Here is a 27,653-nt window from a genome sequence, read left to right as displayed (position 1 = left end):
TTCAGTTTTCTCTCCTCAAACAATTCAGCTAATTGTTGATTCCAGATAACAATTGAGCTAATGTACATTCTGGATAACAGCACCGCTTGCCCCCACAATTCCATACAACAATATCTGAGAAAAGAGCCTTGTGGGAAGAAGGCCAAGAGGGTAGCCATATATTTCTGCACACGCCAAGCCCTCGTGTTCAATAGATTCCTCCCTTCACGAAGGCATTAAGAAATGCAGCGGATTCCTTTCAGGACCTTCCTGGGTGGATAATATTCAACTTCTGTTTATCTCCAGCTCTCTTGACCAGGGGTCTTCAAACTTGGAACCTTTAAGACTTGTGGACTTCATGCTGGCTGGAGAATTCTGGGAGTTAAAAGACCTTCTCAGTGGCAGAATATGGGGCAGTTGCACTTAGACAAGCCTAAGGGGTGTGTGAGACATTCCTATTTGAAGAAAGTGGCCAGATGTACTTATCCCTGCAAAGGATTTCTAGCTTCCCACTGCATGGCGTGGGCTCTCATAGTCCTGGTGCTTTTTTTCCTCGCTCCCATTTTTCCCCTTGAAGTGTCTTTGATAACCTTTTGCTATCGTACAGTTGGAGAGTTTTAAATTAAAGAGGCCAATAATCATTTGGAGAGTCCATCTGAGATTAACCTTATGGATTGACCACATAAACAATGCTTCATTCATTCCATGAGTCTAGCGAGACTAAAAACAACCTCTGAAAAATAAGGGACAGAAAGGAATGCAGGAGGAGGATGGCTGTTGGACTTGACCTCCAAGGCCTCTTTAACTCATCTGTAGTAGTTGTTGTTGTTTTTTTGATGGGGGGGAGACGAGGGTCTTGCGATCCCGGATGCACCCCACACACAATTTTTAGCAGCTTCCCACCCCATCTCTCAAGGCGGAGTGTTGCCAGAAACCATTCGGCTTCCAAATCAAATGGAATCGTGAAGCGAATTCTCTGATGCTCAATTGAGAAGCTCACTGGCTGTGAAGCTCCTGGCTTGCGCAGAGCAGCTGAAGGAATATCTCTGGACATGCTCCATTTAAAACACATTGGGAAGAAATGACGAGCTGGGGCTTTGGAGAATTCTACTGCAATTTGGAAGGCATCACCACTGCTGCCCTTGGGATACCCTACAGTTGGGTTCACACAACACTTTTTGCCTAGTTACTAAATCATCCTGTTTCCTCTGCTCCGTATAATACCTCAAGTCAAGCGACTCTGCTAACTTGTTGTGACTCTCTCCCTCTCTCCCTCCCTCCCTCTCTCTCTCTCTGTCTCTCTCTCTCATACACACACACACACACACACACTTGTTCGAAGGCTAACCCTAACCATGCTTAGCACACCCTAATGGATGAATGGATCCTTTAGTTCTAGCAAGTTGCCATGTGCTGTGTGAATGCAGTTAGCAGGCATAATGAGTCCTCCTTAGTAGCAGAACGGGGAGAGCAAAAGACAAAAGGTTTTGTTAACAGGATAGAAAGCATCTGAAGAGAAGAATGCAGAAATAAAGAGAGGTGAGGGAGTCCCATAGTCTGGACAGTGTAGGAATAAGAGAATTGACCATTTGTAAGGTGCTGGATAGGAGCTGAGCAATTGAAATCTGAAGCCCATAATAGCAATAGCACTTATATACCACTTTACAGTGCTTTTACAGCCCTCTCTAAGCGGTTTACAGAGTCAGCCTATTGCCCCCAACAATCTGGGTCCTCATTTTACTGACCTCAGAAGGATGGAAGGCTGAGTCAACCTTGAGCTGGTCAGGATCGAACTGCCAAATTTCAGGCAGCCGGCAGGCAGCAGAAGTAGCCTGCAGTACTGCACTCTAATCACTGTGCCACCGCGGCTCTTAATGGCAGATGTTCTGATGCAGTTGTAGGACTTTTAACAAACACATGTTTAAAAGATCTGTTTCTGATTGCCAGTCTATTTATTCACCTCGAACTGTCTGGAAATTAGAATTAAGCCGCCCAGAGTTACCCTGTGGTATGATGGGCGGCCAATAAATTTAATAAAATAAATAAATTTTTGCTATTCACTCTCTTCTAACACTGATGATGTTACCTACTTGGGTAATGAAACATCTGTAAGAACCAAGCTCAGAGAGTACCAAGGACTCCACAGTTGTCCTCCTCCTCCTCCTCCTCCTCCTCCTCCTCCTCCTCCTCCTCCTCCTCCACCTCCTCCTCCTCCTCCTCCTTTCCTCTTCCTCCTCCTCCTCCTGTAACATAACATTTAATAGACCTTCTCAGTGGCAGAATATGGGGAAATTGCACTTACTCAAGCACAAGGGTTGTGTGAAACTAGTCTACCTTCCATTGCACCCTTGTTTCTGCAGCCTCCTTGGCTCCTCATACCGTGAGTTGCATCTCCAGCCAAAATTCCAGAGGCTGCTCTTCCCATCTGCCTTTTTCAAATCACAAAGAAGGAGAATGAAAGAGGCAGCTCCAATTCTTTGTTCTGTAATATTAAAAGTAATCATCGCAATGCCGAAATTGCAAAAATATCTAGAGAGCGAGACAAGAGACAAAATCTCTTTAAAAGGGGGGAAAATATTACAAAAACAAGGAGAGACAAGTGTTACCTTGAATAGCAGTTTCACATATCAAAATGTAGCAGGTGATTTTTTTTCTCTTTCTCTCTCCCAAGCATGAACATAAGGACCGATAAACACTTCTCTCTTTAATTTATCTGGATGAAGTACTGAAGACAGAGAAGTGAGATATTTTCTAAAGGTGACAGTCACTAGATGCTATTATTCGGCACAAGCCACCAGACTCTTTCCAGAGTCTGAAGTTGTTTTCCGCATCAGGCACACAAATATAGGAAAAGAGGAATGGGGGGTAATTGCAGGATTGGAAAAAACATGTTCCAGGGACACTTACCAGCTCTTGTAGTCACCTTAAGAATTTCTAAGATCAACGTGAAATCAAGGGGAGACAGAATAATAGAATAACAGAGTTGGAAAGGATCTTGGAGGTCTTCTAGTCCAACCTCCTGCTAAAGCAGGAGATCCTATATCATCCCAGACAAATGGCTGTCCAGTCTCTTCTTAAAAACCTCCAGTGATGGAGGAAGGAAGGAAGGAAGGAAGGAAGGAAGGAAGGAAGGAAGGAAGGAAGGAAGGAAGGAAGGAAAGCAGAATAACAGAGTTGGAAGGGACCTTGGAGGTCTTCTAGTCCAACCCCTGCTTAAGCAGGAGATCCTGTATCATCCCAGACAAAAGGCTCTCCAGTCTCTTCTTAAAAGCCTCCAATGATGGAGCATTTCTGGAGGCAATTTCGGCGTTCTGAATGGAGGGAGTAAAGTTAGCATTATCTCTGCTGCATTTAACATTGAATTCTGTGGAATATCAAGTGGCTGGAAGAGGTGAGCGGTGACCGGCCGGGTGTGGGTGGGGCCAATGAGAGGTGATCACTACCGGTTCGGCAAATTTATGCCAATAATCCCTAGCGGTTCGCCCGAACCGGTAGGCTTTCACCCCTGGAAGAAAGTGGTTATAAGAACACTAGGGGTATTTCCCACTTAAATGCATGTGGTGACTTTAAGATAAGTGGACTCCAACTCCCAGAATTCTGGGAGTTGGAGTCCACCTGTCTTAAAGTTACTAAATTTGAAAAGAGCTGTTATTAAATACTGAGAAAAAGCAGCGGAAGAGTCTCTCACACCAGCATATAGACATGGGGAAAATAGAGCAAGTGGTTGGCCAACAGACCACTGTGTTTTTGTTCCTTGCAGAAGAAGGATGCATGCCAAGTTGTGTTATTAATCTGGAATGAGTGGAAGCCAGTTTAACTGACTAGCAACAAAGATGATTAGGGGACTGGAGGCTAAAACATATGAAGCTGGATGCTGGTTGCTGGAATTGGGTATGTCTAGTCTGATGAAAAGAAGGACCAAGGGAGACATGATAGCAGTCTTCCAATATCTCAGGGGCTGCCCCAAAGAAGAGGGAGTCAAGCTATTCTCCAAAGCACCAGAAGGCAGGATTAAAAAGCAATGGGTGGAAACTAATCAAGGAGAGAAGCAACCTAGAACTAAGGAGAAATTTCCTGACAGTTAGAACAAATAATCAATGGAACGCTTTGCCTCCAGAAGTTGTGAATGCTCCAACGCTGGACGTTTTTAAGAAGACGTTGGATAACCATTTGTCTGAAGTGGTGTAGGATTTCCTGCCTAAGCAGGGGGTTGGACTAGAAGACTTCCAAGGTCCCTTCCAACTCTGTTATTCTATTCTATTCTACTAGTAAGGGACAATGAGAATCCCAGGTCTCCAAGGCGTTGTAGCTTTGCAGCAGCGAGACTCACTTTTCTGTCCCCTCTGAACCTATCACTTTATCATCCGCAGCAAAATTAAGGCAGCTCTTAGAGATTATGCAAACTGTATTATTAACTGCGTTTTCCACAGGGAGATGGGACGGAAGCAGTGTTTTGTCGCTACGCATGAATTAACATGAAACCCAACTGCCTAAACTGTAAACAGCTGTGAATTCTAGCCTTGCTTTCTGGAACTGTAATTCCATAGGAAGGCAATTGTTAAATCCCCAATGTTTTTGAATCATGCTAGCAGGAGGAGGGGGCATCCAACGTCTCAGCCTTTATTCTGGCTGCTGCAAATATGGTTAGCATGCACATATCATCTTCATTTAATGATCCCATAATCCCCTGCAGGGTGGAGTCTGAGCAACTGAATGGAGCTAGCAGAATGTTTTAATGGCCAGATGCCCTTCCTGTCACCAATGTGGAGTTTTGTTCAGCAGATATATTCTCAGTGTGCCCAGAAAGAGAAATATCTGCCTCTACCTAGGATCGAACTCACAGCCTCCTGATTGTGAGGCGAGAGTTCCACCTCTAGGCCACTGCACCACTCAAGAATCTAGTCAACTAAAGTTCAATGTTAAGTTGACAGCAGATAAGAGTCAACGGAATTCAGGAGAGGATGGGTTTGGACCACTTGTAGGAATGCAACAATGCAAAGCTGATGACACCTCAGAATCTTTGAGATGTGTGGAGTTAAGTTCCCAGAATTCCTTAACCAGCATTCTGGGTCTATCCATCTTAAAGGTGAGAAACCCTGGTTTAGAGATTTTAAGGAAGTAAAACATCTGTCCTCACCAAGGTCGTTACACTTCCATGACTTTGTACACCAATCCTATATAACTGAGTAGTTAAAATCATCAAGCACTGTCTAGGACTAAGAAGCATTTAAACCTAACAGCATCCAGTAGATGCTGCCAGAAAGAATCCTATTAGTTGAGTTAAATGGATGGATGGATGGATGGATGGATGGATGGATGGATGGATGGATGGATTGAATTTCTATGCTGCCCATCTTACTCATGCAGTGACTCTGGGTGGATAAATGTATTACAAACCATGAACATTCACTGTACAATACATTAATGTCAGGGATGGAAGCAGACAGAAATTCCTAATTTTCTTCAAATTGCAAAATAAATGAAAAAAAAAAAGCACAGGATAACATTCCTAAGATAAAGCTCGCCCCAGTGATATCAGCAGGTCCTTTTGAAATTCAGAATTATGGTAGAACTCTGGAAAACCACATTTTAGAATCAGGTTTGTTTGTTTTTAAAATGTAAGAATAACTTCATTTGACTTTGATTCATAGAGCTAGAATGTACTCGAGTTGGTTTTTCCAAGGGTCCAGAAATTTTAACCATTATTTTTCAAATCTGACATATAATCCATACCTATAAATCACAGGGCATAATATTAGATCCTGAACTGCCATTGGCTTTTTTTTTTTTTTTTGCAGGTAAGCAGAGATAAAATAATAACGTTTAAAAGTCTATCAAAGTCCGTAAGTGACTTATGGTATGCTTGCCTCCCCTTTCCAAAATAAAATGAAATCGGGATAAAGAAGACTTTGGAAGGCAAATAAATTATTGGTCTCCTTATGAGACAGAGGATCCATAAGGCAAAATAATTATCTGTGCAACCTTCTGTGTTTTGAACAATTGTCTCGAAAGGAATTTGATGCAGTGACTTTGCTGAGAGGACTAATCTGGAGCCTCACAGATCAGATTCTCAGACAATACAATTTGAAATGAGCTGGCGGAGAAGAAAAGTAATAAATAAATACAAATAATGCTCTAAGCAAGGAATCTCTCCCTCTCTCCCTCTCGCCCTCCTTCCCTTCTTCTCTTCTTCTTTTTCTTCTCTTCTTACCACACCAAAGTTCTTGTTCTGCGAAGAACCTGTGATTATGATACTGAGCCATACTGATACTGAGTGGTGAAATCCAAATTTTTTTTACCACTGGTTCTGTGGGCGTGGCTTGGTGGGCGTGGTGTGGCTTGGTGGGCGTGGCAGGGGAAGGATACGGCAAAATCCCCATTCCCTCCCCACTCCTGTGGCCAGCCAGTTTTCTGAACTACTCAAAATTTCCGCTACTGGTTCTCCAGAACCTGCTGGATTTCACCGCTGACCTTTGGGTTGTAGTTCAACGTATCCAAAGCTTGGGAGAAGTTTGTTTAAAGCATTAGAGAAATTCTGATTTTGCTACAAGCGTACTGGGTGATTCAGTGGAAGTTTCTCACTCAACAACATTACTCTGTCTGCCGCTTCCATCTTTCCTTCCCTTTTCCTTTGGACTATCTAAACCAGTGTTTCTCAACCTTGGAAGCTTGAAGATGGGTGGACTTCAACTCCCAGAATCCCCCAGCCAGCAGCGCTGGCTGGGGGATTCTGGGAGTTGAAGTCCACCCATCTTCAAGCTACCAAGGTTGTGAAACACTGATCTAAACATTTCCATCCAGAATCTAGAACCTAAAGAGACAATAGAGAAGGTGGGTTCTACTTACCTTTACTACCGGTTCGCATCGTGTGCGCGAGTGTGCGCTCTTCTGCGCATGCGCAGATCACTTATGATGACGTCCAGGTCAGTGGGCGGAGCCTCCTGCCGGTTTTACTACCGGTTCTATAGAACCAGGCAACCCACCACCGCTACAAACCCTGTTTTGTCCTCTGTCCTTCTCTAACTTCCTCAAAAGGCAAATTAATTCAGGCAGCAACTGCCAGGGAAAGCAACAGCAGTAACAGAAAACCCCAGAAGTTGGCAATAAACACCCGTGCTATGATGGCTAGAGGGTTGGACTAACCCTCTAGCCTTTCCAAATCTGTGATTCTCAGTCTACAAATCCAGCCACAATCTTAGATAACCGCATGTCAGAAAGCTGAGCTGTGCGATCTCAAACTTTGCCTTTATTTCATTTTTGCCTTCGCATTTTTAGAAGTTTCTTCTCGCTCTGAGGATCTAAGGCATCGGAAAAGTGGAATCTCACTTGATATGTAGCTACGCAAGATCACCATCCTTACAATACAATCCTTGCTTGGCTTAAAGAGAGGGGGAAAAAGATACATGTTGGCACAGCAACCACTAACTAAGCTCTTAAAACTGGAAACACAAAGAAAATAGGAGTCATGGAAACATTTCAGTTTTCCTAAAAATAAATATATTTTTTTCTTTGTCTGCAAATATTTCTGGGAGAAGATTAATTACAGCTTGACTGTAATAATAAAGGAGGAATATGCCGAATCCTTCCTATGTTTGCCTTCCATTTAAGAGGCCTTTATTGATTAAAACATTACCATCATTAATGGCTTCTCCAGATATTCGCATGGCCCATTGAAATGGCAGGGAGAGAGCCTGGGAAAAGATCTCTCCGCTCTTGGCATGCCTTGCTTAAATCGCCTCATTCACGAGAGCAGAAAGAGGAGAAAAATGGAAGTTAATCACATGTATAATGGACTGCTGTTGTCATTCCTAGCATTTGTCCTGCTTAGTTGCAGGATTATTTCTCGCACTTTGCTTGTTTCAGTTCATGTAGCAAAGCTATGAATACATGATGTGACAAAGGGGTTTGTTTCTCAGCCAGATTTTTTTTTTCAGGCTGGCACTGATTTGCACTGAGGAGGAGGTCCAAGGTCACCCAGCTGTGTTCCAGAAGCTGGATCTCCCTCCCTCTAGTCCAGCAACTTAGCAACTGTAATAAATGGATTCTTCAATATATAGAATCCATGATAAGTTGGTACTATAGAAATAAGAAATAAATTGAAAATAACAGGAAAAGAGCCAGTTTGGTCTAATGGTGAAGGACCAAACTAGAAACCAGGAGACAATGAGTTCTAGTACTGCCTTAGGCATGAAAGCCAGATGGGGAACTGTGGGCCAATCACTAGGAGACGGTGAGTTCTAGTACCTGCCTTAGGCATGAAAGCCAGGTGGGGAACTGTGGGCCAATCACCAGGAGACGGTGAGTTCTAGTACTTGCCTTAGGCATGAAAGTCAGGTGGAGAACTGTGGGCCAATCACCAGGAGATGGTGAATTCTAATCCCACTTTAACCATGAAAGCTGCCTGGGTGACAGTAGTTCTAGTGGTCAATAAACCACTATGCTATACTCATAAACATGTCATGACAAGTCCTGCTCATTAGCCACATGTTGAACTTGAAGATACTCAATAGTTCAAATTCACAGGATCTGACTCTGAAATCAAGAGTGGGATGAAATATGAAATAGGTGCCTTGATGGTCTCTAAACATGTAATAAAGTCACTCAGTTGTATGTGAGTGAAGAAATATTTTAAGAATATGAAGACAAGTTCTGATTCAGCTGGCTTAAAATTCCTTTAGATTAGCATCCAAACTCCAAGAAGCCTTTCAATCTTATGTGTTAATTTGTTTAATTAATCAAGCCCCAAATTCTTTGGAAATTGCAGGAATTGTTCTTCCAGCATCTATACAATAGAGAGCACCAAGTTGGAGAAAGTGATTCTAAGGCAACCAGAGGGATGAATCACTCCCTGAATTTCTGTGGGTTTTTTTTCCTCTGAGAAGACACCAATATGGACCCAAAACCTCTTGAAAAGATTGCATGAAGGATCTATCTTTTAATAAGACAGGAGATGGAAACTATTAATTATAAAGGGCAAGAATAATTGTACTAAAGCACCATTTAATTTAATGATAATCCCATTCCAATTTGGATCAAATTTAGCTTTTGTCTTCTCGCTTCCTATTTTTGAGGCCATGGCCCCTTCTGGCCCATGTAAGGACCCCTCTCATTTGTTAAAATAAAATAGAATAACTGAGTTGGAAGGGACCCTGGAGGTCTTCTAGTCCAACCCCCTGCTCAGGCAGGAAACCCTATAACATTTTAGACAAATGACTTCTTAAAAACTTCTAGTGTTGGAGCATTCACAACTTCTGGAGGCAAGTTGATTAATTGTTTTAACTGTAAGGAAATTCCGTCTTAGTTCTAAGTTGCTTCTCTCCTTGATGAGTTTCCATCCATTGCTTCTTGTCCTGTCCTCAGGTGCTTTGGAGAATAGCTTCACTCCCTCTTTTTTGTGGCAGCCCCTGAGATATTGGAACACTGCTATCATGTTACCCAACCTGGATAACTTTCAAAAATGTGGACTGACTCCCCAAATTCCTTACCTTGCGCGGCCATTTCTGCCAATTGAAGAGGAGAATTTAAACATCATCTCTAAAAATAGGACATATTTTAGCCAGGATGTCCCACCTGAGACATTCTCCTTCTTCTTACATGCCAGGTATATGGTTACGGGGGATGAAATATAAAAGAGGAACAGGGCACAAGCAGAACCTGTGTCGTAAGCCTGTAATGGGTTATTATTCTGTTAAAAATGATAATTCATATGATTTACTCTCTCGATGGCCCCTCTGCAAACATCAGAAAACGCAAACCCAGAGATTGGATGGGCTCACTGGTGATGTGAGACCACTTTCACTTTGATGACAAATTTAATAATAGAGGATTAACATGCAGCCCGTTAAGCATTCCCATTCAAAGGGAAACAACAAAGCGCAAAGAGATGGAGTCATAAAATATGTAATATCCCCAATTCATCATCCTCAAAATGTAATGTTCTCTGTACTGTCGGAATTGAATAATGATGGATAATATAGCAGTGTAAAAAGGGTGATTAATTTCTCTTAAAAGAACTTACGAGCCAGGCACGAAGACAGGCCTGTAATGTCCAGTTGTAAAGAACATGACACTCAGCAAAAGAAGAAGAAAAAATATCCAACATTTGAAGTCCAATTTATGGTCTTGCCAGGAAAACTGCAAGGATGGCTTTGTTCTGGAGGTGACAGTGAGTTTCTTTATTTGAGACCCACTTCGCACCTAGCCGTGGCAATTAATACCTGTGCTGCTTGGTGGTAAACACCATTATCTTAAGCAAATAAACTATTGCAAAGGTCTTCACAATTTAAATGGGGTTTGCTAAAACGAGCCAGTGCATTATGGATTGGTTTTGGTTTTGGGGGGTTTTTTTTTGGGAAACGGGTACTTAAAAAGGCCAGCTAATTAGCAAAAGGATGTGATTGCAATGCTAAATGCTAGAGAGACAATGAGTCTCGTTATGTTCGATTGGTAACTTTGCTACAGTTGCTGGAGTATTAGAGGAAATTGAATTAACAGCAGATTCCATAAACTGAATCCGTTGGCTGGGGCTAATTTGAGGAAGCACCACTTAAACACGGTGTGTGGAGTAGCTAAAGAGCAAATCCTTGTATCTGCAGGTTTTGCCCAAGTGAATTTTATTAGACTTTTAATATAATTTATGTCATATGCTATATAAAAAGGAGTCCCTGCAGATTTTATTCTGCTAGTCATTGCCGACTATAGGGGATGGTGCTCATCTCTGATTCGAGGCCATTGAGTGATGACCGATGACATTTTCATGATCATGTGGCCAGCATGACATCACGGAACGCTGTTACCTCCCCACCAAAGTGGTACCTATTTATCTACTCACATTTGCATGCTTTCAAACTGCTAGGTTGGTAGGAGCTGGAACGCGGACTGGAACTCACCCCATCATGCGACGCTCGGGTCTCAAACCTGGGCTGCTGGGTTTCCAGCTGACAAAGCCAGCATCTAACCACTGAATATATGCTATATAGGATTTATATTTATTCATATTGTCAATAGCAGGTCATACCCAATTCATTTCCCCCTTTTCTTTAGTTTTCCTCTTAATACACACTTCCTCCCCCCACCCCTTTTCTCTAAATTAGGTAAGAGAGGCTGAAAGATACCCTTGGTTCACCCCTTAGCTATAATTGTTTTAATTTTGGTATAAAGAAGGCTGTGATTTACTTATAAGCCATGGTTAACCAAGAGCCGTGGTGGCACAGTGGTTAGAATGCAGTATTGCAGGCTAATTGCTCACATTGCCAAGAATTCAATTCCCTTGATCCTGACCGGCTCAAGATTGACTCAGCCTTCCATCCTCCTGAGGTTAGTAAAATGCAGTTCTGGAGAACCGGTAGCGGAAATTTTAAGTAGTTTGGAGAACCGGCAAATACCACCTCTGGCTGGCCCCAGAGTGGGGTGGGAATGGAGATTTTGCATCTCCTGGAATGGGGTGGGAATGGAGATTTTGCAATATCCTTCTCCTGCCATGCCCACCAAGCCACACCCACAGAACCGGTAGGAAAAAAAATTTGGATTTAACTCCTGGTAAAATGCTTTATGTATGAGACTCAGATAGTTGGGGAGCAATATGCTGACTCTGTAAAACGCTTAGAGAAGTCTATAAAGCACTGTGAAGCAGAATATAAGTCTAAGTGCTATTGCTATTAGGCACTGAGAATAGTTAACAGGCTGATCTAAAGCCAAACCAATGATGGCTTAGTGTGAAGACTTGAACCTTTCCATTGTTCCGGGCACACGAGTTTCATGGTCAGGCACACGTTTGCACCTATGTCTTCCTCCTTTTTCTTGCCATTTTACTTCACCAACTTCCCTTCAACTCAACAGCAAATGCAAGATGAAAATCAGAGCGAGCCGAAGAGCAGCAGCTTGAGGGATGTTTGTTATAGAAAGGAAAGATAAGGCAGAGGCCTGTTCAAGATTTATTTCTTTTTGTAAGCTCTGTGCTTAGCCGTTCTAGACTATAAAGCCTGCGCCTGCATTTAAACAGCCTGTAAAATCCGAAATCAAATTTGAATTATGGCAAAGAATCCTGGCTCGCTTAGTGGGGGAACCGATGAGTTGGCCAAGAATAAACCAAAAGTTAAGGGCACTTGTGCAATAGAATAGGTTAATCATAAAAAAGCTCGGATTGAAAGTTGCCAGGTGAAGTAGTAATCTGTAAAAAGAGACAAAAATACAGATTTTGCCCATTTGGCCTTGTAAGGATACAGAAGGGTCTCACAAGCAAAAAGGACAATCTCCATGTAGGTTCATAGTTGAAATCCACACTGAAAATGCCTTGTCTTAAATAGAATTGTGGGTCCTTCAAGTTTAGGAGAAGAAGTAGATCATATTGGTTATCTATCCAGAAGACTTCTCCACTTATTCCATGATTGCTACATAGGCTCAGAAGTTTTCACTGGAGAACTTCATCAATAAACCGCTTCTTACTTCTTCTCATCAATAAGTTGATCAAGCTTTCAAAGAATGCTGACATTTTTCAAAAAGCTTATTGATTCCCCGTTAGCGAAGAAACTGTGTGAAGGCTGTGTTGGTGCTATGGTTGCAGCTGCTTTTGAATGATTAATGATAACGCTATCATTAATCAGAGACTATTAGAATTGGTATAATAATAATAATAATAGGAAGAAGAAGAAGAAGAAGAAGAAGAAGAAGAAGAAGAAGAAGAAGAAGAGGAAGAGGAAGAGGAAGAGGAAGAGGAAGAGGAAGAGGAAGAAGAAGAAGAAGAAGAAGAAGAAGAAGAAGAAGAAGAAGAAGAAGAAGAAGAAGAAGAAGAAGAAGAAGAAGAAGCAAAGATAGTACCAATAGTAACAGGGACCTTGAGTGCAATTCCAAAACATCTGGTGTATCACTTGAACACCATGGGCATTGACAAAATCTCCATCGGTCAATTGCAAAAGGCAGTTGGACTTGGAACAGCTTACATCCTGTGATGAGACCTCTAACAGCATCAAATATCCACATCTGCTTATTCCAGGTCCTTAAGAAAGACGATAGCTGGATAAAAATGACAAATCCAGTCTGAACATCTGGATACTGTGTAAATCACAACAACAAAAATTATAATAATTATAATACTACAATCTTGATGACTACCTCCTTCTAATTGTCATTCATTACATTAACATTAATATTTGTTGACTTCGCTGGCCGAAAGCAACAGGAGATACAAACATAAAAATTCTTTGGGTGCTTTCTGCTTCCTTATTAAATTTCATTGGTTTGATCTTATCCTGATCAGCCTGTCCCAAACCTTGTTCTGTTTCCCACAATGGCATCATCGTATTTCACCTTCAACCCAGCCTCTTAAACAAATGCTCATGTTCAATAGATGCGACATTGACATGCTGCTTCTACAAATGAGGGTGGACATAACTCATTCCATGTAACCTCAGCACATAAATACTTTCTTAAATCCGAACACGTATAAAATTCTCTGGGGTGAGGAACGGGAGGCGGGGTAGAGAGAGAGAGTGGGTGAGGTTAAACATTGAAATTGCTAAAATTTGACCTGACCATAAATCTCCACTCTGGGCTCATGTTTTATGTGAACATTCAGTGGGAAAGTAATTCCCATGTACAATTGCTTTGCCTTATAAGTCATTTCTGACTGATTGCTGTCATACCTGAGATTTTTAACTTGTTTCTCGGTAGCTTTAGCAATATTTTTAACATTTCACATGGTTGCAGTGGAACACTCTATGTTTACACTAAGGAAGGAAGTCCAGAGAGTGTCATGTGCTAGAAATAATCAACATTTAAAATGTTGGATTGCTTTTACATAGATATGGCATCTATGGAAGAAAAAAATAATAATTCTATACATACACTAGTACTGGAAATAGAAGTGTTAGGAGAAGCTAAGTTTAGGCCTGGAAACCTTAGCTTCTATTTGTGGTTGATCCATATGGTGAGTTACGAGAACTGCAGCTTGGGGCAGCTTCCTGTTTGGCGAAAGGGAATATTTTATGAGTGTAAGAATCCCTGGCAGCAGTTTTATAATTTGAACAGAAAGAAGGTTGATAGAAATACCAGGAATTGTTGATTGTGCTGGGAGAACTTCCCTTGTTTTCAGAAGCTCAGAGGGTGGCGCGTATAAGTGTTTTTCTGTTTAGCTATTGACCTTAACCTAACCCTAATAAATGGTTGTTTGACTTGATCAGATGCTAAGCATTCTTTCCACCTCATCATGTCAGGCAAAAAGAACCAGGAACATTGAAGAAGTTCAAAGCCCTGAAGACTTTATTATTGCTACCTATACACAAGAATATGATCAAAGCTAAACTGGCACTTAAATAAAGAGTCAACAGAATTCATAAGAGTTGGACTTGGGTCTCTTCTGGCTGTGCAATGATTCCAAACCGATGACACATTTAACTCCGCCTTCCAACTCAGCCTGCTCCTCTCCTACAGATTAATAATCATAATCATCATAATCATAAGTTTATTTGTCAAGCATATATAAGATAACAGGTAAAAGTATAAACATAATTTGAATACATGAAAAGAGTAAGTAAAAAGGAATATTAGGACAGGGACGGTAGGCACGTTGGTGCTCTTATGCACGCCCCTTACAGATCTCTTAGGAAGGGGGTGAGGTCAACAGTAGATAGTCTAAGGTTAAAATTTTGGGTAGTTTAGGGAAGAAACCACAGAATCAGGTAGAGCATTCCAGGCATTGACCACTCTGTTGCTGAAGTCAAATTTTCTGCAGTCGAGTTTGGAATCTATTATTTGAGTTGAGTTTGTATCTATTATTTGCTCATGTATTGTTGTGGTTGAAGCTGAAGTAGTCATTGACAGGAAGGACATTGTGCCAGATAATTGTATGTACTATGCTTAGGTTAGACTGAAGTCGGCGTAGTTCTAAATTGTCTAAGCCCAAAATTTGGAGGCTGGTGGCATAAGATATTTTATTGCTGTTAGAGGAATGGAGGACTCTTCTTGTAAAATATCTCCTGACTCTTTCAATTGTATTTATGTCCGATATGCAATGTGGGTTCCAGACAGATGAGCTGTATTCAAGAATTGGTCTAGCAAATGTTTTGTATGCTCTAGTTAGTAGTACAACATTACCAGAGAAGAAGCTACGCAAGATTAGGTTAACAACTCTTAATGCCTTTTTGGCAATGTTGTTACAGTGGGCTTTGGCACTTAGATCTTTAGAAATGAGTACTCCAAGGTCCTTGGCAGAGTGAGGATCAAGTCTATCAGCTGTTTACCATTCAATCTTCACAAGAAGAATGTTTGCTAACTCATGTTAGCCACCAAGATCCTTCTGGGAAGTTCCCCTATCAGAAAACAATGCTCCCATTTTTTGCAACTTTCTCATAGCTGAAGCTGAAACATTCATTTCATGGAAAGTAAAAGAACTTCTTTGGATTTGAGGATGAATGTTAAATCATCTGGATGGATTTGTAGACGAGAACCTAACTCTCCATTGCATCACCAATTGATTTGTCAAGGATGCCATGAGCTTTACTACTGGCATCGTTTAGAATTTATTAGACGGAAAAACTACTAGTAAAAGAATACGTGAAGCTATAAATTCAGGGTTCCCCTGGTTTGACCCAAGGCTCTAAGATAAATGAATTTGGAAAGGGCAGTTGAACTTTTGAAAAGTCTTGAGTTGAATAGCTGTGTGTATTAGGAAAAACAGAATTTTTGGAGACTGTAGGGAAACTTGGTCTGCAGCTCATTAATCCTCTCTAAACAGACTACCGACTGGGTGAAGCCTCCAAGTTTAACAACAGCCATAAGTTAATATTTGCAGCTGCAATTCAAATGTACTTGATTGGAAAGAAGAATAGATTTTATTTGTTGTGGCTTCCCGGGAGTTTGTTTTTCTTTAAAGTACAAATTGACAGTCAAACATGTAATTAGTTGTGATGAGTGTCACAGCCAGCCATTTCCCCTTCACCATGCCACTTCTTTAAAAAGTTGATTTATTTTGATCACAATGAATTAGGCATGCTTTTCATAATCGTTGAGGGAGTCTAGTTTTCTTCTCGTTCCTACTGCATTCACCCAATCGTCAGATTAAAAGCACAATGGTGGCCTATCAGGAACAGTTTCCTGTTTCCATGGGTATTGCTTATTTAGTTGGGTCGATTTAAATTAGGCGACTCTAAATTTTGCAGCTTTAAGGCTTGTGGACTTCAACTCCCAGCATTCCTCCCTCCACCAGCCATGTCTTTAACCTGGTCACATTCTCCTCTAACAAAAGATCTGTGCAATGAACTGGATTGGAGAGAGAATGAGTTGCCCAAAGTAAGCCATGAGCTTAACCGCTCAGGTACTGAGTAATCCAGCAGCAAACCATGGCCATAAAATGCCACCTTCCACTATTGTGAGACATATACTAGCTACGGGTCACCACATCAATTCAAATACTGTGTTTAAAGTTCTGCTGTGCCACAGGAATTCTCGTTTTCTGCGTTTGACCGAGGCAATTGCCATCAATCGATTGACGCCTCCTTTGTGTGTGCAGAAACAACTGTATGTCAATCTATGCCTTCCATGGGTGGAAGGTTTGTCATAGGCTGGTTTTCCACATACGTCACAGGTTTAACTAATGCTCTTGCTCAGTGGTGAAATCCTCTGTGGTTTGCCACTGGTTCGCTGCCTGTGCATGCGAATTGTTGGTTGGTTGATTTTTGGCTGGGGTGTCCCTCACAGTTGGAAGTCAATAAAAGGAAGCACCTAAATGTCTCTACCGATTTTAGATCACATCAGGGTTCAGCAACCTGTGGCTCTGGAGCCGCATGTGGCTCTTTCACCCCTCTGCTGCGGTTCCCTGTCACTCAAAATATGCATCACAACCGCCAATATGTGACACCTGCCAGCACGCGATTTATTGAGCTTTTCAACCCCTGGTAGGCCAACCATGGATAAATCCAAGAAAAGAAAAGTTTCAGAAGAAAACAGAACATTTAATTCAACTACATATGCTAATTTTGTGGCCACTCAAGAAATAGTCAGGCACTGGGAAACTGGTCCAACTGGCTCTTTGAGTGTTTAAGGTTGCAGACCCCTGATCTAGATAGTCCCAAAGATGCTATTTCAGGAGGCAACTGGACTTTCCTGTTTTTTCTTTGAAGACATTTCATTTCTCACCCAAGAAGCAGCTCTGACTGCTGGGGAATGGAAGGAGCTTCTTGGATGAGAAGTGAAACATCTTCAAAGAAAAAACAAGGAAGTCCAGTTGCCTCTTGAAAAAGCATCTTTGGGACAACCATGACCTGAATGACTGAGAATCTCCATAGACTATTACCTTAGACAGGTTTTTTGCTTCCTGGGTTTTGTTTTTAGACCGTTGACACATCGTTTGCAGCAACCTTAGTCCCTCTGTGCCTCTTTCATTATTAGGCAGCATTTTATCCGAGCTCAGTAGTGCATCTGGATGTTAGCCCCCACTCCACCCCAAAAAGCAGCAAACACAGAATCATTTGTGCCATTTTGTCTTTGCTTACCACAAACTGACATAAAAGAGCCTTGGTAGTACAGAGGTTTAAGGCACCCTGTTATTAAGCTGGTTATTAAGACCAGCTGCCTGCAATTACTGCAGGGTTCGAATCTCGCCAAGGCTCAAGGTTGACTCAGCCTTCCATCCTTTCTAAGGTAGGTGAAATGAGGACCCAGTTTGTGGGGGCAATAAGCTGACTTTGTATAAATATACAAAAGGATGAAGGCTATTGCTTAACGCATTGTAAGCCGCCCTGAGTCTTCGGAGAAGGGCAGCATATAAATCAAATTAAAAAAATAGAAAAAAAATGTTTTATCCATGCCTTAGAGACCGGGGAAACGATGCAAGGGATTGGGGGTGGGTGGGCTAGAAATGCTGCCATTAAACTAGGAAAACACTCAAGATGCAGAACCAAAAAGAAAAGCGGAAGAAGAAAAACTTCTCAGCGCCCCCCCCACCCCACCCCCTTTGACTTTTTTGCAAAAGGAAAGGGACTCTGAGCAGCAAACTCAGGCTAAGCTTTCTGGCAGCTGTCTCGTCAGAACCTCATTTCAGAAGTTGGACTGCAGGTGAAGGAGAGATAAGTCCCGATTGAAATGCAAGAGACGGAAGCTGCTCCCAGTAAATTGGGCCGCCGGATCTGGAAAAGTACGAGTGGCCTTCGCACTTCAGGGTTAATAATCCCCTGCTTTTTCTAATTACAACTTGCTCACAGCGGGGGAGATAACTAGGCTGCAGAAGAATATGCTTAATGAGGTGGGCATGGAAAATTCATTAAAGGCTTCTAATTGAATTTACAGTCGTATGGTTAGCGGAGGATAAGTTCTCCGCCAGGAAATGTGGGAGAATGTGTCCTGCTCAATGCCCCATCCATCCCTTGCAAGGGAATAATCATCAATATATCCCCCTTGATGAGGTTTGAAGAACAAGCTGGGCTGTTTAGAAGAGAAGATAGTGACTTGGATATGTTGTAATAAACTAGGGGTCCTTTGGGTTTCCTTTAAGTGCCCCTTTATGTGATTATACAGTCACAAAATACCTTATGCCACCAGGCTTGACATTTTAGGCTTAGACAACTTAGAACTACGCCTTCGTTCTGACCGAAGTGTAGTACATAAAATTATCTGCTACAATGTCCTACCTCTCAATGACTTCTTCAGCTTCAACCACAACAATACACGAGCACACAATAGATACACACTTAAAGTGAACCACTCCAAACTCAATTGCAGAAACTACGAGTTCACCAACAGAGTGGACAATGCCTGGAATGCACTACCTGACTCTGTGGTTTCTTCCCCAAACCCCCAAAATTTTAACCTTAGACTGTCTACTGTTGACCTCAACCCATTCTTAAGAGGTCTGTAAGGGGCCGTGCATAAGCGCACCAGCGCGCCTCCTGTCCCTGTCCTACTGTCCCCATTTATTCGTCCCCATTTCCTGTGTTCATATCCATGTTTATACTTATTTCTATTATCTTGTACATGTTTGACTAAATAAACAAAGAAACAAACAAATAAAACAAATCCCATCATTTTTGTTCCATATAGCATCAGCCTTGTGAATTCTCAAGTTATCTCTTCCCACTATGTATTTAAAATGGACAGTGATTAGTGTGTGTGTGTGTGTGTGTGTGTGTGTGTGTGTGTGTGTGTGTGGATGGTGCAGGTATATATTTATGTATATGCATAGCATGTGTATATGTGTGTTATGTAGGTGTTTGGGTAGATATACACTTTCTCTTGAGCAGGCAACAGAATTTCATTTTTAATGTGGGCTGGTGTGCTCGCAGTAGTAAAAAAATGACAATAAAGTTATCTTATCATTTGTGCATCTGGTACAGTTGCAATCCAGTTTTAAGTCGGATCCATTAGAAACATCTAATGCATCCAGGTCCAACCTTGGCAACTTTCAGATTTGTGGACTTCAACACCCAGAATTCCACAGACAGCATGGGGAATTCTGGGAGTTGAAGTCCGCAATCTTAACGTTGCAAAGGTTGGACACCCCTGGGTGAAACCATGGAACCGATAGACCATGGAAACTTGTGGCTTTCTTTGAGCAACTCATTCTATCTATCTATCTCTCCCTCATCCAGTTCACTTCAGAGGCCTTATGTAAGAGGAGAAAGTAACTAGCTTCCTCATGCTGGCTGGGGAATTCCACAAGTCTTAAAATTGTCAAGGTTGAACAACTCTGCTCTAATGTATATTGTCTATCTAGTTAGGTGAAAAAAGAAGAAGAACGAAATGATATAACCGAGAATTGTTTCAATTCAACTCATTTTTTTTTCTCTTCTCATAAATTCTCGGAATCTCTATTTTCTAAACAAGAAGCACCGGACCCTACAAGCTAGATGCAAAATGGATAGCAGTCAGTGGGTTAATCTGGTTCAATGCCTTGTTGCTGGAAATAAAAACTTGTTGTGCTTCTCCCCCTTTCTCCAGGAAGTACTGTTATGCGGGTGACGGCATTTGATGCAGATGACACCTCTACAGATAATGCTGTGCTGAGATACAACATTCTGAAGCAGACTCCGGACAAACCATCTCCGAACATGTTCTACATTGACCCAGAGAAAGGAGACATTGTCACGGTGGTGTCTCCAGCCATGTTGGACCGTGAAGTAAGTCGCAAGTCATTGCCATGACTTCTTAACCAAAACAGACTCAAACAAATGCAAGGCTTATTGGTTACTGCCTATTTTTCACCTTGTCCCCTTACCTGGAACTCAGTAGGCCATTTGTTTTTTGTTTTGTTTTGTTTTGTTTATTTATTTATTTTATTTTATTTATACTTTTTTCTATAACATCCATAAGTGCTTAGTGAGCAGTGTGTTGTCTGGGTCAACTCACTTTATAAATAATAATAATGATGATGATGATGACACTGATGATACCTAGTTGGGTCATGCAACATTTGCAAGAAAACAATCAAGTTCAGAGAGCACCAAGGACTCACAGTTCTCCTTCTGTTCCTCCTCCTGCTGCTGCTGCTGCTCCTTCTCCTCTCTGCATACCCCACTCCCTCCTAGCACCGATGATGTTATCTACTTGGGTCAAGCAACATCTGCAAGAAAACAATCAAGTTCAGAGAGCACCAAGAACTCACAGTTCTCCTCCTCCTCTTTCTTCTTCTCCTCTTCCTTCTCCTCCTCCTCTTCCTCCTCCTCTTCCTTCTCTCTGCATACCCCACTCCCTCCTAACAATTATGATGTTACCTAGTTGGGTCATGCAACATTTGCAAGAAAGCAACCAAGGTCAGAGAGCACCAAGGAGCCCACAGTTCAACCCTAAGCTGCAAATATTCCCTTCTTTTAAGATGTTCTTAGCTTTGGGCACTTTGGTTAAAATATCCATATGAAACGAAAAATATAGACATGATATTTGGGCTGAGCAACCACCAAGTCATCCCAAGAGCTTTATGGCCAGGTGGGAATATGAACTCAACCTTAGTGAGATACTTCAGGGATTCCAGGCTTACCACCAGCTAGGAACTGAGATAAGAGGCTTTTTCCCTATGTTTATCCACCCACAGTCAGTGGACAAAGCCTCCCAGCTGTCCCATTTTTATAACCCATCGCATGACTAATAAGGCAGTTATGTATTGCGTCTAATTATGCTTTTTAAATGTTAAGTTAGTGCAATTAAAACACAAGCGAAATATTGACAGACATCTGTGACATAAATGCCATTCCCTTGAAAAGAGCTAGCTGTAGATAAATTGTTGAATTATACCCTAAAGAATGGGGGGTAGGAAGAATCTCCAGGATGTCAATCAAACCTTCCTTTAATTCTTACTTGGATTTCACTCGCTCTTCAAAATGCGTTGACTCAGCTGGAGAATCATTTATAAAACATGAACATCTATCAGCTTTTGCCGAGGAGAGTACTTTTTTTTTTTTGCCATTATGGGGGGGGGAGTACAAATAAATAGCATTGGAATCCTGATTAAAATGTTGGTGTGAAATTGGGAAGGAACCCCAGAACAATCTCATTTTTTACCACTGTTTCTTTGTTTTGCTCCAACACAAAGTCCAGTTTTCTCAACTTTTTTTAAAAAAATGCTAAAAGTAATTCAGTGTAAAAAAAAGTATCAAAAGGGTTGGTTTCGTTGAGGATATCCCTTCAGCGAATATATTTGACATTTTTCAGCAGGAGATTAAACTTTTCCCTGGCTTTCTTCCTCTAAATATTTCCCCATCAATTTATTCCCTTCTTCTATTTTTTTTTTAAAAAAAAAAAACCACTGCAGGATTAGAGAAAATGTGCATTTCATATCATACCTAGACTGGATTCTCTCATTGTGTTAAACTATTGTTGATAGATTAAACCATTATTACATGGGTTTGTATAGTAGCTTAAACCATAGAGTTACTATAGCTTGCTTGCTTTGGTTGAATTGATAGTGCCTTGATTGGAGGGAGGGAGACGGAGAGGGGGAGGGAGAGGGAGAGGGAGAGGGAGGGAGGGAGAGAGAGAGAAAGAGAAAGAGAGAGAGACTGACTGACTGACTGACTGACTGACTGACTGACTGACTGACTGACTGACTGACTGACTGACTAAAGAAGCTTCTTGGATGAGAAGTGAAACCTCTTCAAAGAAAAACCAGAAAGTCCAGTTGCCTCTTGAAAAAGCACCTTTGGAACAACCATGACCTGGAGGATGGAGAATCTCCATAGATGTTTCCTTTTTTAGCCTTTTGACTGTCTCTTTAGAATGGTATGTAGATGTTGTTTATCTCTATATGCTTGTCGATGGCTGATTTGTCTGAGTGCCAGGCTTCCCAGAATTGTCTTGGAATTGTGAGTCTTTTTGCATACAATTTCCCAGTTGAAACCAGTTGAGTCTGTCCATGTGTTGCACAATTTGGGAGTTTTCATGTCTTCTGACTGCTGATTGGTGTTCATGGATGCGGTCTTCTACTCTTCTCTCTCTGTCTGTCCTACATAGTAGCTGTTCACTTACTTATTTTCAAAACTATGGACCTATGATTAGTTAGCCATTACGTGATAAACCTCATTTTCATTAATAACCTCCTCTATCGGTGACTTCCTCACCCAGAATCCTTTAAAACCAAAACAGCTATTTGGCCTAATCCCTTTCATTTAATTTAAAACTTTTTAAATTCTTTTCGGAGTATCTTTTCATTATCAAACACATTTATGGATTCACACTTCATTCAGAAAAAAGAAAAGAAAAGTCCTGTAGGTCAAAATAATTTGTTGCTTCACCAGCTGGTTAAAGATGAGGAGAAGCGCTATGCAAGCAGAAGAGGGCATAAATAATATCAAGAACACCACACAGTGTTCAGCTAAAAGAAATAAGACTTTTTTTTAAAAAGGGGGGGGGAACCCAACCACCGGTTGTGTACCAATTTAATAAACAACTGTCATGTATGCTTAAAACCGCCATTCCAATATTTTAATTATGTCATCTTCAAATAACTTCTCTCCCAAAGAAAGCTGAAGTGACAGCTCGTGGCCTGAAGAAAATGAAACATGACATAGCTCATTTTCTTTCCCTCTTAGAGCTAAAATTTAATTTTCTTCATCTTGACCAGGAAGTGTTTTAATTAGAAATTACTTCTGTCTCTGCCCTTCCTCCCTATTTAAACCCTGAGGCACACAAAACAGCAAGACTTTAAATTGTTCTAGTGAGGTCTAAAATATATAGAAATAGGCCCCAGATCTTTGTCCATTTCACTGAGCCACGGTGGCGCAGTGGTTAGAGTCAGTGGTGGCTTTCAAAAATTTTCGCTACCGGTTCGGTGGGCGTGGCTAGGGGGCATGGCCAACTTGATGTCACTCATGCCCATGCCCACTCAGTCACATGATCCCCCCCACCTAGCCACGCCCACAGGAAAAGGAAGGAAAAAATTTTGAGTTTCCACCTATCTACCCCCACCCTCCCTTCACCAGTCACCCCCATTTCCTCTCCTTTAGCAGCCCCGGCCCGAGCCCCGCTTCCTCCCCCACCACCACTTCTTTGTTCGAGCTGCTTATTTTCCACGGAGGCTGGTCCAGAGTCTGGAAGGCAAGCTGACAGGAGTTATCAGTGGCCCCCAGCCAGCTGCTGCTTCTTTGAGAGTTGCTTTGTGGTTGTGGCAGCTGGCCGCAGGCTGCAGGCCGCCGAAAAGTACCGGAGGTCATGGAAAAAGCTGCTGCCATGTAGCCACCATGTTCTTCACGCATGTGCATCCTATTAGACTTGCAAGGCAATGGGATGCGCGTGCACAAAGAACATGGCGGTGACGAACATGGTAGGTGGGGCAAGCGAGAGGCTGGTTTGAGGGCGTGGCCAAATTTCTACCGACGGTTCATGTGAACCAGTGTGAACTGGCTGAATACCACTTCTGGTTAATGTGCAGTACGGCAGGCTACTTCTGCTGCCTGCCAGCTTCCTGCAATTGGGCAGTTCAAATCTCACCAGGCTCAAGGTTGACTCAGACTTTCATCCTTCCAAAGTGGGTAAAACGGGGACCTAGAGTGTTGTGGGCAATAGGTTGACTCTTTAAACTGCTTAGAGAGGGCTGTAAAGCACTGTGAAGCAGGATATAAATCTAAGTGCTATTGTTACTGTTGGGGAAGGCAGTATGCAATTCCTACCAGCGATAAGTTGTCCACATTGAAGAACCATTGTTGCACCTAAAACTGGGATTAGTTCACCCAACTTTTGAGAGTCATTTAGCAAAATTCAGAATGCTCTGATTATGTTATGGTCACCTGCAAACAAGAACTCTTTGAAAAGCTCATGTACATGTCAAGAAGAGAGACATGTACTTGCCAATAGCTAGAATTTAAAGTATTCTAGAGTTGCAATCACAAATGCCTCAATTTTTCATGAATTGATCCATCTGCCATTTCAACTATTTAATTGTTGTCTAGCACGATATCTGATGGTGACAAATTCCATTATCTAATTATGTGTATGACCTTCTCAGGCGACAGTCATTCTTCGGTCTTAAAGGATGAAAACTAAGTAATGTTCAGATGCTTTTTCAAGTCTGTTAATTTTTCTAATAATATATTACACTTCCCCCCCTTTCCCCCCTTTTTTCAGCCCCCTTTTTTCAGTTTTTAAAGCACATTTCTGCATTTTCTTCGAGAATAGATTCGCCATAATTATCTTTGTGTTTGTTCCTTTTTTTCTCTTACTATTTTAAAAGCGATAAATAAATAAAGGCGACCTTTAAAACGGAGGAATTCGTTTTCCCCTTGCCTTTTCCTCATCTGAGCAAAAGAAGAAAAAATAGGCAGTTACTTCTCGTTTTTGAACTCTTTGTGTTTGCACAGATATTTAAATGTAGAATGAAATTTGCATTTTTTTTTAATTGAAGGGGCAGCCTTTTTTTTTTAACTTGAAGCAATGGTAGTTGGGAATCAGAAGGAGACTGCTTTCTACAAATGTGTCAGAAACTTTGTAGAACATATAATAGGGTTGGAAGGGACTTAGGGCGTCTTCTATCCAACCACCTGCTCAAACAGGAGAACCTTTACCTGTCAGAGTTCCGACTGATGCCCTAATTAAACCATGAGCCTCGAGCCAAGTTTCAAAAGAAATCCAGTTATTTATTAGGAGAAACATGTTGGCAGGTACCCAAGTGAAGTCAGATCTGCCCCACATAATTTATGGCCCAACTATGACCTTGTTTCCCCCCTCCTCCCAGGGTGTGTCATAAATCATATTCTCCAACGGAGCACTTTTGCGGGCTGTAGAGATCACGCCTCTTAGGCTGGTTCCAGTAACCTGGGATACAGCCTTGAGAAAGGTATGTGTGGAATGTGCTTCTGGTTGTGGCTGCTGTGCTGCTCCATCAGTTTCCCCACCTCCTGCCTATGGCAACTTGAGAGCAGTTGCTTTACAGGAATGCTTTACAAGCTGACACTACCCTTCTGGACAATGGCTGTCCAATCTCTTCTTGAAAACCTCCAGTGATGAAGCACCCACAACCCTTGGAGACAAGTGACTAATTGTTCTCACTGACAGGAAATTTCTCCTTGAAATTCTAGGTTGAGTCTCTCTTATTGAGCTTTCACCTGTTACCTCTTGTCCTGCCCTCAGGGGCTTCGGAGAATCGGTTGACTCCCTGTTCTTTGTGGCAGCCCAGATCCAGAACACAAAATGAATTTTTGTCTAACTAAAGATTTAAATTTTGAATCTAAAGTAACACTGAAACAGATCAATTCAATCCATGTAAGAGTTCATTGTCGCCCCTCTGTCTAGTCACATTAACATTGTCGTGTTTTCGGAGGTAGTGCTCAAGAGTTTGAAGGATGGAAAAATATGTTCTTATTAAATCAATACACAATTGCAGAGTGGAGAAAAGCTTTCTCGCAGGAACCATGTAATCTTACCAAGTTGCCTATCTAGGCAAAAATGAGAAAATAAATGAAAATGGATTGATTAGTTATTAGTACACATAGGAGAGATTCATATAAGATGAATAAGGATTTATATTTGCCATCTCCAAGGAGATGATGTAATTTTCTTGCTCGGAACCAGACAGAAGCTGAAAACGGAACTGGAAATTTAGAGCTGAGCTACAAAGGATATGTTGGAGAAAGAATAATAGAATACTAAATTTGGAAGGGACCTTGGAGATCTTTTAATCCAAACCCTGCCCAAGGCAGGGATTCTTAGACCATCCCAGAGAAAAGGTTGTCCAATCTTTGGTTGAAAACATCCAGTGATGGACCTCCATAATTGCAGCAGCCAGGTGCTTCACTGCTTCTTACTTCTCACATTCAGGAAATTCTTCTGATTTTAATTTTGGGTCTTGCTGTGTAATTCGTCCACCCAACGGCTCTTCTCCTACCCTTAGGCTTTACAGAGGATACATCCATCCCTTGTGACCGTCCAGAGAAGCTTCCCTCTTCTCTGCCTATTTTATTTTCCCTTAATCCCTTTTTCAGGAGAGACAAATTATATTTGAAGGGACATTACACTGTTGTAGATAAACACAATGGAATCAACATTGACTGCAAATTGTGCAGTACGAGGGTGGCAACAGGAGCAATGTGTTTAAAAAGTTGAGCTTTTTGACGCTACAAAAAGATCTCACCATCTCATGAAGAATCTCGGGATGCACTGTGAAAATGTTAGCCATATGAGGTAGTCAAGACAAACAGAATAACGAGTTGGGAGGGACCTTGGAGGTCTTCTAGTCCAACCCTCTGCTCAGGCAGGAGGCTCTATATACCATTCCAGGCAAGTGGCTGTCCAGTCTCTTCTTGAAAGCCTCCAGTGATGGAGCACCCTTGAAGCCAAGCTGTTCCACTGGTTAATTGTCCTCACTGTCAGGAAATTTCTCCTTAGTTCTAGATGGCTTCTTTCCTTGATTAGGCCAGACGAAAAGTGCAATCAGTTGTATTAGTTCTGTTTTTTATTCCAAGGGGACACAAACAGTATTTTGCAAGACTGGAGACAAATTCCTTATGTGTCTAATCACACTTAGCCAACTATTCTATTCTATTCTATTCTATTCTATTCTATTCTATTCTATTCTATTCTATTCTATTCTATTCTATTCTATTCCAATCCATGCCATACCATGCCATGCCATGCCATGCCATGCCATGCCATTCTATCTTCTCTTCTCTTCTCTTCTCTTCTCTTCTCTTCTCTTCTCTTCTCTTCTCTTCTCTTCTCTTCTCCTCTCCTCTCCTCTCCTCTCCTCTCCTCTCCTCTCCTCTCATCTCCTCCTCTCCTCCTCTCCTCCTCTCCTCCCCTCCCCTCCCCTCCTCTCCTCTCCTCTCCTCTCCTCTTCTCCCCTCCCCTCCCCTCCCCTCCCCTCCTCTCCTCTATTCTATTCTTCTCATGGTTCTCTTCTCTTCAATTCAAATCTCTTCTACTCTACTCCACCCCACCCCATTCATTTTATTCTTTGGAAAATTGGGGAGGGTCCTTTCTGAAATACTTCCCAGCCCCCACTCCTTCCATGGCGCCTGTCTGCAACTCTCTTTCCCATCTCCAAAGTCATTCCCAGCTACCATTACAGAAAAGTATAGGAAAAAAATAGTTTGTATATATTTACTTTTATTAGCAAAGGACTCTCTTTATTTTTTCTCTTGCTGTGGTTTGATTAAAGCACTTTTCTCTGTCGAGAAAGCGAGGGGAAGAGATCGATCTGCTTTGCCTATAAATATGAATTGCATACAGCTATCGACAGAAGCCAGCATCTGAGAGCTGTTTTG

At 41.7% G+C, this 27,653-nt stretch overlaps 1 protein-coding gene and 1 long non-coding RNA gene across 2 annotated transcripts in view; both read left to right on the top strand.

The window, feature by feature from the left end:
• Positions 1–27,653, top strand: part of CDH13 (cadherin 13) — a 425,229-nt gene that overhangs the window by 297,755 nt on the left and 99,821 nt on the right. Inside the window, exon 7 of the mRNA XM_034426532.3 lies at positions 19,906–20,084. Coding sequence (XP_034282423.1) covers positions 19,906–20,084 — 179 coding nt within the window. The remainder of the gene's footprint in view (positions 1–19,905; positions 20,085–27,653) is intronic.
• On the top strand, positions 4,923–7,497 carry LOC132709273 (uncharacterized). Its single transcript, XR_009620303.2, has 2 exons — positions 4,923–5,065; positions 7,255–7,497. It is a non-coding gene; the product is annotated as an uncharacterized LOC132709273 (long non-coding RNA).

The sequence above is a fragment of the Pantherophis guttatus genome, chromosome 11, assembly GCF_059756535.1.
Source record: "Pantherophis guttatus breed Tessera chromosome 11, ASM5975653v1, whole genome shotgun sequence".
NCBI classification, from domain to species: Eukaryota; Metazoa; Chordata; class Lepidosauria; order Squamata; family Colubridae; genus Pantherophis; species Pantherophis guttatus.
The sequence above is the reverse complement of the archived record's forward strand: the minus strand, read 5'-3'. Positions and strand labels throughout refer to the sequence as shown.